Source organism: Ctenocephalides felis, unplaced genomic scaffold, assembly GCF_003426905.1.
Source record: "Ctenocephalides felis isolate EL2017-DRISC unplaced genomic scaffold, ASM342690v1 CF-g0.4_SCAFFOLD_03573, whole genome shotgun sequence".
Classification (NCBI taxonomy): Eukaryota; Metazoa; Arthropoda; class Insecta; order Siphonaptera; family Pulicidae; genus Ctenocephalides; species Ctenocephalides felis.
Window position 1 is genome coordinate 3,588,723 of NW_020539727.1, and position 13,261 is coordinate 3,601,983.

At 32.1% G+C, this 13,261-nt stretch overlaps 1 protein-coding gene and 1 non-coding gene across 3 annotated transcripts in view; both read left to right on the plus strand.

The window, feature by feature from the left end:
• LOC113389108 (coronin-2B-like) overlaps positions 1-13,057 on the plus strand; it is a 124,881-nt gene extending 111,824 nt beyond the window's left edge. For both annotated transcript variants that reach the window (XM_026626166.1, XM_026626167.1), the window contains 7 exons: positions 841-1,005; positions 6,100-6,303; positions 6,668-6,772; positions 9,457-9,697; positions 10,020-10,189; positions 10,353-10,544; positions 11,673-13,057. In XM_026626166.1, the coding sequence (XP_026481951.1) occupies positions 841-1,005; positions 6,100-6,303; positions 6,668-6,772; positions 9,457-9,697; positions 10,020-10,189; positions 10,353-10,544; positions 11,673-11,792 (1,197 nt within the window). In that variant the 3' untranslated portion in view covers positions 11,793-13,057. The remainder of the gene's footprint in view (positions 1-840; positions 1,006-6,099; positions 6,304-6,667; positions 6,773-9,456; positions 9,698-10,019; positions 10,190-10,352; positions 10,545-11,672) is intronic.
• Trnap-ugg lies at positions 7,744-7,815 on the plus strand. The gene has a single exon. It is a non-coding gene; the product is annotated as a tRNA-Pro (tRNA).
• Positions 13,058-13,261: the final 204 nt, after the last annotated feature.

Here is a 13,261-nt window from a genome sequence, read left to right on the forward strand (position 1 = left end):
TTATTATTTATCTCGACAAAGTATCCGATCTTAAATTATATATTTGTAGAAAAAAAATTTTTTTTAAATATTGGAGATTATGCTAATTTAACATATCGGATACAGACAATACAGTTTATTATAATAATGTAATATGATCTTTTATGAGTTTTTGGTCTTTCTTACTCAGAAGTTTTTTTTTTTTGATGAAAAGTACTCAATATACTCGATAATGATAATGAATTAACTAAATTGGATATAATTTTGTTAAATTATTATTTAAATCAATAAACTTATTGTTTTATTTTATTATTTTTATTGTTTAGTTAAATATAGTTGTAGTTGTATATACATTTTTTATATTTGTACTAGCTAGCAACTTTCAATATTATTTTCGTTTGTTTAAGATAATAAAAATACCGGTAATTTACCGGTATTCCGGTTTTAAAATGAAAAATTATCGAAATACCGATATTGAAATTTTCCTTCGGTATTGCATTCCCTAGTGCATATATAGCGATGTGAAAAAATGAATAGCTTTTGGGAAACGCAGAAAACTTGACAGAAATCCTGTTACAAGAAATGCTGGCTTCGTCTGCATCGGGCTTAAGATAGTTTATACGTTGCTTACATCAATAATTATAATTAAATCATTATAAAAATAAGTTTTAACTACTTGGACATCACGAGCATAAATTTTTTTACAAATCTCCAACTAATGCTGTGGTAATTGATATAATGCCTTATCACTATCCCAAACTATTTAACGATACACAGAGTCATCATTTGAAATATTTATTCCATATTATTTTCAGAAGAGAAGTTTATACTAAAATAATCCATTTTCCTTTTTTTTGGCAGATCATAGTATGGGACGTCTCCAATGCAGAAGCAATTAATGTCATTGATTGCCATCCAGATGTGATTTATTGCATGAGCCTTAATAGAGATGGCAGTTTGCTGGCTACTACTTGCAAAGACAAGAAATTGAGGGTCATAGAACCAAGGAGTGGTCTGGTTTTAAGTGTGAGTTGATTTCGACACTTTTAATCCAGATTTGTTTAAAATTATGTTTGATTTATAATAGAATATTTTGATTCCATTTTCCATATAGTATTTCACTATCTTACATTGTTGCACAAACCTGGAGATCTACGAATTTGATTGAAATCATCGCTCCATGTGGATAATGAAGTTTGATTCTTAATCACACCCTGTTTCATCATCAAAATATTCATCAATATTTAGGACCATAGTTGAATATTTGGAATCATAGCTTAATTAATTTTTCAATTTATTGTCATTAGATTTGTAGCCGTCGACAAAGGTTCGACAAACTTGTTGTTGTTATTCGTTTATTAACTTCCCGTAGGGTAAGTTATATTAATCGCAAAAAAATCGAAAATGAAAATTTTTATATATTTTTACGTTCCAAATTTTCTGAACATTTTGACATACCTTAGAAAAAAATGGATATGTGTGTGTGCGGATACAAATTTTCGTCGTCGATTTCGGGAACACGGATCAACCGATTTGAATAATTTAAAAAACATTCGATTTGTATTGATAAGGAGGCGTGCTAATTAGTTTTTGGCAAAGGCAGGTCTAGTCGTTCCGAAGATACGGTGCTCAAAGTCCCATAAACGGTACCTTATTAGTTTTTGAGAACGGAACGTCCGATTTTAATAATTCAAAAGAGATTTTACTTTCTAAGATCTAATAAAAAAAGTAAAAATCATTAGACATATGCACATAAAATTATCAGATATTTTATAGAGATTTTAATAATGTGTATAAATTTTGTTTACATTTCTGTGGGTTCTGTAACATCGTTTGTCCGTTAAGCGCTTCAATAATTTGTCTCTATGCAGCAGTGCGATTGCTTTGGAAAAGAGTTCAAAATTTCCAAATTATTTCAAAATGAAAAAAACATTTTTTTCCAAAAGTCATTTTTTTTAAAAAATTTAAAATTTCTCAAAAATAATTTTTTTCAAAGATTAAAAAAAGAAATCTTTTTTTTAAAAAAACTGTTGGTACGGGAAGTTCCAGCAATTTGCCTTAAGGCACTATGCCTTACACCACTAGTTTATATAATATAATTTTATCAATTTTCGTAGAACTGTTTTTTGCATAAACTTCATCGCCAAAATAAATCAACTAATTTTTTTAAACTTTGATAAATTTTTAAAATGAAACTTGTCGCAATATTTTAGTATGATCTATAAGACCATGATAACTATTGTTAAAAAACACATAAAAATTGTCGAAAAAAAATGTTTAACAATTAATTACAAGAACACGATCTTGCGGATGTTTACCAAAAACTAATCAGTATCATTCCCAACCAATGTCTTTTGAACGGTTTTTTAATTTTCAAAATTGTGAGCTCAAATACGTCCATTCTAAAAATCAAAGTCTAATTGAAATAGAAATTTGCCTGAGCAGTTTGGTGTAATCATATGTATATCAAAAAGGTCAAAAATCGGCCCAAATACACACTTTTTCTAAATTGTTCTCATTTGATTCTGAATGATATGAAACTTGAAGAAAACATAAAACTAGAAAAACAGATTTTCTGGCGAAAACAAACTTTTTAATTATTACAAATTATTAATACAAATTAATACAAATCTGATAACAAGCTGACCAAGATTAGCATGGATGGTAATCTACATTAGTTAATATTCAATTTAAAACTAAGCTAAATAAACTTAAAAAAATATAAAATGTAACAATTGCTTTGACTATCAATAAATGCATATTATGTGATGTGTACTGTATATTTCTTACTATTTACATATACATATACATTATATTATATGCAAAGATACTTTAACTTGTTTCCAAATATTGAAATTCAGTTTAACAAATATGTTCATTCATTAATTTTCTTCAAACTTCCCACCATGAAGTGCCATGTGTCTCTTTAATTTACTGGATTGAGTAAATCTCTTATTGCATATTTCACATTTATAAGGATTTTCTCTGGGGCAACACAGCATGTGATGTTTCAGACTTCTTGATAGTGTGAAGGTCTTATTGCATACATTGCATTCATGGTGTCATATGCCACTGTGTTTGAGCATGTGACTTTTCAAATTACCTAATTGTGTAAATGTCTTATTGCATATACTGCATACATGGTTACGCTCACCATTGTGAATGAGCATGTGATTTTTCAGACTACTTTTTCTTGTGAATTTCTTATCGCATATACTGCATTCATGGGGACGCTCACCACTGTGAATGAGCATGTGACTTTTCAGATAACTTATTTGTGTAAATGTCTTATTGCATACATTGCATTCATGATGTCGTATGCCACTGTGTTTGAGCATGTGACGTTTCAGATCACTTTTCTGTGTGAATTTCTTATTGCATACATTGCATTCATGGTGACGCTCACCACTGTGAAATAGCATGTGACGTTTCAGATTACCTAATTCTGTGTATGGCTTTTTGCATATACTGCATACATTGTTACGCTCACCATTGTGAATGAGCATGTGACTTTTCAGATTACATTTTTTTGTGAATTTCTTATCGCATATACTGCATTCATGGGGGCGCTCACCACTGTGAATGAGCATGTGACTTTTCAAATTACATAATTGTGTGAATGTCCTCTTGCATATACTGCATTCATGGTGACGCTCACCACTGTGAATGAGCATGTGACTTTTCAAATTACCTAATTGTGTGAATGTCTTCTTGCATATACTGCATTCATGGAGTCGATCACCATTGTGAATGAGCATGTGATGTTTGAGACCACACAATTGTTTAAACGTCTTACTGCATATACTGCATTCATGGGGGCGCTTACCACTGTGAATGAGCATGTGCTTTTTCAAAGTAACCAAATCTTTGAAAGGCTTTTTGCAAATTTTGCATGGAAAAGAAAATTCTTCAGAGTGTGTATTCATATGTGATTTCAACCCTCTTGATAGTTTGAAAGTCTTATGACAGATCTCGCATTCATATGGGCGTTCTTTACTATTACTGGACATGTGATCGACCACATGCTCTTTTAATTGATCTGATTCGGCAAATGATCGATTACAAATGTCACATTTATAAGCTGATGTCTCAAATAATTCCTGTTTAATTTCTTCTTCTTTAGTCACCTCGGAATTCATGAATTTTTCTGAACACGTTTTATAATCCTCAGTACATGATTCAGATTTAACGATATCATCGAAAACATCAAACTCATCCTCAACTTCGGGTTTAATATCTTCTACCGAATATTCTGGTGGTTCGCTTTTAATTGCTTGATTATTCATAGATATTATTAATTCTTCTGACATTTTTAAATACTTTCACTGCATATGCAGTGATCTCACTAAATATTTACAAAAGTAGTCGTGGGCTTAATAATAATTTAGAATAATCAACTTTTAATCTTGTTCAAAAATAAATGATTTCAACTGAATTTAATATTTATTATTTGACATTTAGAGCAGGGCCTATTGTCTCAAAACAAAATCCGCGTTCACAAGGTTTAGTTAGGGGTCCAACAGTCGCAAATTTAGCGCTAGTAAGCCGATGAAAAAATATTGTCAAATGCATATGCATACTCTTCTTTTATCTATGGTCAAATGGTTTATCATTATTTTATGTTCGTTACTAAGAATCGGCTGTGTAATTTTTGTATCAGTTGACAAATTGTGATTCATCTGTTCGTTTGCATTTGAACGTTTGTTAATAAAGATTTTATTAAGAATTGCATTTAAATTCATATCCCTTAGACAAAATGAAAAGCACAGCTTCAATCTCAGATAAACTAGTGGGGCGCATGGCATCGTACTTTAAGGCAAATTGCTGGAACTTCCCGTACCGTAACTAAATTTTCGAGGAATATTAAATGTTTTCGAACAATATCGTTAAATATTTATAAGAATTATATAAACTGAATTGAAATTATTTGTTTGAAGTATATTAGAACTTTAGTCAGAATTAAGAATAAAATCTGAATTATTTTAGATATACAAAAAATTAAAAAAAAAAAAAAAATATCGAAACAATTTTTTTTCCAAAATCAATTATTTTGTTAAAACGAGCAGAAAGTTCTGTGAATCTTTCAAATCGAACCCTTAATTCTCTCAAAAACTGCAATTTTTTGCACATTTAACTCTGTATCTTCGAAACGACTGGGCCTGCCTTTGCCAAAAACTAATAACCACTTCTCCCAATCATTACTAATTGAATGCTTTTCAGTTGTTTCAAATCCGATGCTCCGTTCTCTCAAAAACTCGATTTCTATTTTCTGTACTTTTTGCTCTTTATCTCCGTAACTGCTGAATCTGTCTTTGCCAAAAACTAATCAGCACATCTCGCTATCAACAGGAATCGAATGTTTTTTGAACCATTCAAATCGGTTGATCCGTGCGCCCGAAAACGTGAACGAAAAAATGCGGACACACAAAACACACACACACACATCAATTTTTTCTGAGGTGTGCCAAAATGTTCAGAAACCTTCAAAACGTCGAGAAATGCAAAAAATTTTAATTTCGATTTTTGGATGATTACAATAACTTACCCTACGGGAAGTTAATACTACGTAGTGCCTTGAGTTTTATCGTATTACACTTTAGGGAAAGAGACCAGTTATTGGTTTATAAGACTTAAGAATGACAGACGATGTAATGAACTAACACCATATTGCATTATTCACTAAATTAACTAAATATTTAACTTCCCGACGGAGAAGTTTGTTTTCATGAAAAAACCGATTCGCTAATTTATGTTTTCTCAAAATTGCTTTTGTGATGTGATGAGTCAAACATTGTCAATTCACCAAAATTTAAAATAGTGACCTACAATTTTAGGACATACCGGAACCTGTGTCCTGTGTCTGTGCAATATAATTAATATAATCACAGTTAATTTAAGTGTGTTTAAGATAATTCTATTCGAAATCGCAATGTTTAGATTTAATTGAAAGCGATAACTTTATTTACAAAAAACAGTTGAAAATTGTATCTATCTAAATTTCAATTTCGATTGATTAAGTTTATTCTTACACATTTCGGGAAGTTCATGCATCTTGCCATAAGGCTAAATGCTACATTCACCTAGTTTATATATTTTTTATATTTCTTTCTCTATTTTCAGGAAGGTTTTTGTCACACAGGAACCAAAGCTAGCAAGACCACATTTTTATCCAATGGACGTGTATTGACCACTGGTTTCTCTCGCCATTCCGACAGACAATGGTCCGTTTGGGATCAGCACGACCTTAGTGCACCATTGGCAACTGAGGTCATAGACAGTTCTTCAGGAATTGTTTTTCCTTATTACGATTATGACACGAATATGGTGAGTTGACGATTAATTACTAAATCATCATAATATATTTTTATGGTTTGTCGCAATCGTTGCGAGATACGATAAATAGTTTTATGGATGAGTTTGGAATGTTTCTATTTGTTATATAATTACTAGTTGCACAGTAACTTATGGATGATACATACTTTTCATTTGTTAATTAAAATTTGTATAACATCGATCAAATTTTTTTAATCAACTTTACGGATTGGTCTAAGAAGAGCATTAGATTTTTGCATAGATGAAACCATCATCAAAACCAATGCCTAGATGAAACCATCAATCATAACCAGTATGTTTTCTGGTTTTAAATACATTAAAATAATTATATAATTTTTTTTTCTAAATGTTTCAGATATATCTTGCTGGTAAAGGAGATGGAAACATTCGCTACTACGAGGTTGTCGATAATGCACCACATATGCATTACTTAAGTCAATTCCTTTCTGGAAACCCACAGGTATTTCAAAACTAGTAAATCTTAAACTTATTAACTTCCCGAAGGAGAAGTTTATGTTTTTATCAAAAAATCCGATTCGTTAATTTAGTTTCCTCGACGTTTCAAGCCATTCTGAATCGAATGAGACCAACATTTGGAAAAAGTATGTGTGTGTGTATGTGTGTGCGTGTATGTGAACAGATTTTTTGCCGTAAATCGGCGTTTTCTCAAAAACGGCTGAACCGATTTCAAAAATTTAAAAGGCATTCGGTGTATCTTGATGAGGACTAGCGTTTATCAATTTTTCTCGACGATCAGCCAAGCCGTTTCTTCGAATCGATTTTGAAAATTCAAAAAAGCATATTGGTTGGTTTACCTGATTAAGTTTTGGTTAAGATCGGCCCGGCCGTTTTCTTGTAATGAGGTGTTAAAAAATTATTTTCGACGATTTCTATGATTGTTCATTTGATGGTGGATACCATAGTCCTATAATTCTAAAAGTGGTCCACATGAACCCCAGGAATTCAACAACATTTAAGAGGTCTCGTCATCAAAAAAAAAAAAAAATCCCGGTATGATTCCCGCTTTGGGTGGGGAGGTCCCGGGTTCAAATCCTGGACGAGCGCGGGCACATATTATTTACTACAATATTGTATTGTATTTGGATCGTTGGTTTAGGGGTATGATTTCTGCTTAAGGTGCGGATGTCCCGGGTTCAAATCCCGGACGAGCCCGGACATTTCTTTGAATTCGAGTACATATTATTTACTACAATGATGTACATTGGATGCAACATGGGTTACAGATTAGTGTAGATATAAGTTCCATGTTAGAATAAGCAATGTTTTAGGATAAGTGATTATTAAATGTAAATATAGGTTAGTTAATTAAGTAACGAACAAACGCCTTTTCATTAGTAATATTTAAAGTTTAACCGAAAGGTTGGTGGATTGAACCTACCCGGGGACGTACAACTCGTGGGTACAACTCGTGGCTCGTTGGTCTAGGGGTATGATTCCCGCTTTGGGTGCGGGAGGTCCCGGGTTCAAATCCCGGACGAGCCCTGACATTTCTATAAAATCGAGTGCCTATTATTTACTAAAATGTTGTACATTGGATCCAACACAAACACGCAATGGGCAAATCATGTGTAAAATGTGTTTATTGAGATGTGTTACTATTATCAAGAAGCGATAAGAGCCTCCGTGGCGCAATTGGCTAGCGCGTAAGTTTTAAAATGTTGTACATTGGATGCAACACAAACACGCAATGGGCAAATCATGTGTAAAATGTGTTTATTGAGATGTGTTACTATTATCAAGATGCGATAAGAGCCCCCGTGGCGCAATTGGCTAGCGCGTTCGGCTGTAACCGAAAGGTTGGTGGTTCGAGCCCACCCGGGGGCGTAAAGTAGTTATTATTAATACTCTGGAATATTCAATGCATATTGTTTATACCCAATAGTATTTGATGATTATATTATTCATCATATATGTAGTTTACACGAGCCCGGACATTTCTTTAAATTCGAGCACATATTATTTACTACAGTATTGTGTATTGGATCGAGAACATATTATTTACAACAATGTTGTACATTGGTTCCAACACAAACATGCACTGGATAAAACCCGTGGCTTGTTGGACTAGGGTTATGATTTCGGCTTAGATATTAAACGTAAGTTGCAAATCATGTGTAAAATGTGTTTATTGAGTAGAACACGTGGCATGTTGTACATTGGATGCAGTGGGTACAACCCGTGGCTCGTTGGTCTAGGGGTATGATTCCCGCTTTGGGTGCACACAATGAAAATAGGAGTCCACGGTAGTGGATATTTATACCACTGCACAAAAATGTTTGGGAACCTAGGCTCAGAGTCACATTTTTTATAGAGATTTTTTAGATATTTTTTTACAACCTTAAGGCCACCTTCAACTAGTTTAAACATAGTTCTAGAAATAAGTCGGATCTAAATGGAATTTAATATCAAGATATTTTGTGAATTTCAATGTATGTACCTCTATACATAGTGCAGTTCAGATAAACTTTATTGCTGCGTTATTTAAACAACATGCCAAACTAATGGAGACGTCATAACATTAGTATCAGGTTGACATCTAAGTGAGAGTGGATTTTTGTTAAAAAATTAAAGTCAATTTTATGGAACGAAATAACTTGTTTTTGGTTATTTATTGTCCATCTTGATCGATGACGTTTTGCTATCTTTCATCAGCATTATAATCTCATATTTATTGAACTTCTGTTTTTATAATATAGAACAATTTGATATGCTTATAATTATTAAAAGTTTTACCATTCAAGGGGTTTTGTAAACATTGAAATACCAAGTAATTACAAGATGGTGCTTGGTCAGAACTATATGGTGGATGTGGGAAAACATCCCAACCAATTTTCAATAATTTTTGCCATGTGGCCAAAGATGGCATACACATCTTGCATTGTTCTGATGAATTGTGACACTTTTTCGATTGTTCAGTTTTAGACGCTTTTTTCAAGAGCATTGTTCAATTTTGTTAGTTGTTCAATGAAGACGTTCGAATTGATTGTTCGGTTGGGTTGTAAAAGTTTACAATAGACAATACCTTTGTAATTCCACCAAACTGATAGCAAAATCTATATATAACAGTAAATATAATATAAATGAAATATTAATTTACTATTTACCATATTGTTTCTATTCCAGCGAGGTCTAGGATTTATGCCAAAACGCGGCCTGGACACGTCCCAATGTGAAGTATTCCGATTCTACAAGCTGCACGCGACTCGAGGCATCTGCGAACCGATTTCAATGATAGTTCCCAGGAAATCTGCACATTTCCAAGCTGATCTATATCCTGATACTGCCAGTGATAAACCTGCATTGACTGCAGAAGAATGGGCTTCGGGAAGAAATGCACAGCCTTTGCTCGTTTCCATGAAGACGGGTAATTGATAATTGAAAATATAATTGAATTCGTAGATAATAAGACAGGCTACAAAGAAATGGTGAATAAATTCAGAATAGGCGAAACAATTTAAACAATTGTTAAAGTCAAAATGTATGTAATCAACCCTCTTATAACGCGGTACTTTTGCAGCGCGATTTCCGTTCAACAGCTCATAAGTTTCATTCGCGCAACCTATGAATGACTCTAATAACTAGATATTGTTGTATGAGGATTTACCATAGGTTTTTCTATCGACTATTTTATGTTATGCCATGCTGATTTAGTATTAAGTTATAATTAAATACAATATTCATTTCAGGCGAGAACATTGATATAATAACAACGACTGGTACGAATAGAGCGCCTAAAAAACTTCTGGTCCAACAAAATGGTCATAATGGTGTTTCAGAAAATAACAAAAAGAAGTTTGCATTTTTGTCCTGCGAAACTGTACCAGATTATAGGCCCATGGACACCAATGATACCACGGTAAAAATAGTATAATATACTTTTTTTAATCTTAGTTAGGATGATTAGCTGGTAACTAGGTAAATGAAATTTTCATTATATATTATTTGAATTTAATTCGATTGTTTTTAAGTTAACATGTTAGTTTTGAGTTATGAAATTGAATATTGTTTTATTTTTACAGCTGACCGAGAAAAACCAAAAAACGAGTTCTAACCAGAGCACAAAGTTCCACCAATTGCAACAAATGTTTGGTAATGGAGCCAACAATAATGTGGTTAATTCTATTATTTCAAATGAATTAAATAGAGAATCGCCTAATAACTCACCTGCAAGAATTATTACGAATTCTGATATATTCCATTCAGAAAACGAGGTCAGTAAAATATTATTATGTTTCATGATAAATAATTGGTTGATGTGAGGTTTCAGTAATTGTCTAATGGCACTGGATGAGATACTTTTTGTATTTATATTTATAACTTGATTCTAAATTTATAATATTTGCGCATAGTTTTGTTTTGAAAGTTGATAGTGTGTGAAAAAGTTTAATTGATTCTACGTAGTAGATTTCAGCAATAGGCGGCATTTTTGTCATATTTTTACTTTTTTACACTGGTAAAGGTAAAAATGCTATTAAATCCAAAATCGATATGTTTGGATAGGCTGGTAATAGCAATTACAAATTTGGCAATTTTAGTGCACCACGATTTTCATTCATGTATTACTTTTTACAAAATGAGGATTAATAAACGTGAGATTTTTGTAAAAAGTGTGAGAACTAGTTCAAAACTTCGGGAAAATGAATTTTTTCACTGGATTAAATATACAAAACCTAGTACATTAAAGTAGGGTAAGATTGCTTAAGTCGTGCTAAATAAGAATAAAAGAAAATCTTTGGCATTGAAATTTTTGTTTATTGAAATTTTCTTTAGTTGGCTTATGATTAAAATGATATTTTCACGACTTTACGATATGTGCTTTCACTTGAAATGAAAGAATAATTAACAAAGTAACATATATCATAGTACCTATATTGTTAAGTCTGTGAGTGCTAAGTATGGAGATGAAACTGTTTTTGAAATAGCAGCCATTACATCCACTTGGTGTTTTGTAATTTGATCAAAATCTTTGGAAAATTTAATTCATTCATTAATTCTTCGCATTTATAAAAAAATCAATAGTTCTCTATTAAAACGGTACGAATAAGGAATTTTGTACGGGCACTAAATTGCAAAGACTTTGAATAATGTGAAATAAGTGATATGAATAAACATTAATAAACAAAAAAATTCTGGATCATATTCTTGTCATAAGAGGCTCTATTTACTATGAGTTAGAAATGTTAGTAAAAGTTTATTCAAATTTTTGCTGCTTAGCAAGGAAAAAATGGTATGGTGATGGACTCATTTTCTTCCAATCTTGGAAATCCCGTTTTACGACATAATATTAATTATTTCGACTTGAATTCTTGAAAAAAAAACACATTCCTAATCTATTTTAGCTCCGCAAAGCTTACAACAAACAATCGGAAGAACTTCGCCAAACCAAAAAACAATTGGCATTCTACGAGCGCAAGGTACGAGAGTTGGAGTCGATCATCAGGAACTTCAAAGAAAACTAATTATTATTATTGTTAAGTTAACATTTTCATAGTGATAACAAAGGGCTCGGAATGGAGAAGTTTTCTGTTAAAACGTTGGATTTGGAAACAGAATTTTTAATATTGCAACGAAGGTCGTTGTTCATGTAGTTGGATGTTTGACTATGCTACTTAGAAGGCAGTGTTTTTTGTCTTAAAAAATATTTAAGATGCATTGCTTGAGCGATATTTATGATCACAGTGTGAAAAATTCACATGTTTGCGTAAGTATTTTTTTACTTATCCAATAATTACTTATAATTAGTAGCCGGATCTACTAAACGGCCTTAAGTGCAGTAGAAACATGATGAACGCGGCTAATTTTTGTCTATATCTATAAGAAGGTAATATGTTTGTGCACACTCTGTTGTATAGTATGTACTTTTATGAATTAATTAAAAATATGAAAAAACATATTTAATTAATTACCAAATTTTAATGTGAGAAACCACCCCTGATGGCATAACAAATACATAGTTTTTGCCAGTTTTTACAACTATTTTATACGAAGATAGGACAGTAACATAGCGTTTATATTTTATCGGATAATTAGACCCTAAATTTAAAACCGCTCTAATTTTGAATTAAATTTAAAAAAAAGACCTTGAATCATAGATCTTACACTACATGGACTGCTAGTCGAGTAAAAATAAGTGAATAATGATAGAAGGGGACTATGACGTCACTTGCTGAACGAGCGTTGCCGACAATCGTGGAACACTCCCGATTGATTAAACGTAATATACATAGACCTTATGATATATAAACCTATTTTAACAGGTGTTACAGTTTACTAAAGAACGGCATTACTAAAATGGCCCATGTCTGTCCACAAATAGTGGCCCTCTTCTATCATAATCACAATGTAAATAATCGGCAAAAATCACTTTGCATTTCTAAGATTATATGTCTATATAAAATATTGCATATTTACTTGAATTTTTCTCGTTAAAACTCGATGACAAATCACGTAAGAGCGTACGAGGGTAAAAACTTTTTCTATGAAATTCTTAGCGCGTTTCTCTGTACAGTGCGAGAGTAAGTTTATAACCTCCAAATGCTTTTTAAATTGAGCAAGTATCGAAGTATGATAAATATGTGCGCGGCTTAACAACCATGTTACTAGTCTTAGAGTTACTGTGGTGGCCCACTCCAACCTGTGGCCGGCATTATTATTGATATCAAAATTCTTACAATATTATCAGTCCACACAGTTGCCATAATATTATTAAAATAAAACTATCACAGACAATATTAGAATTACATTAACTAATATGATAAATTTTATTAAATATTAATAATATCTGTTTTACAAAATTATCAGCCCACACAATTGCCATTATATTATTAAAATAAAACATGTGACCTCTGACATTTAATCAATCGGGAGTGTTCCACGATTGTCGACAACGCTCGTTCACTAAGTGACGTCACAGTACCCTTTTATCTTT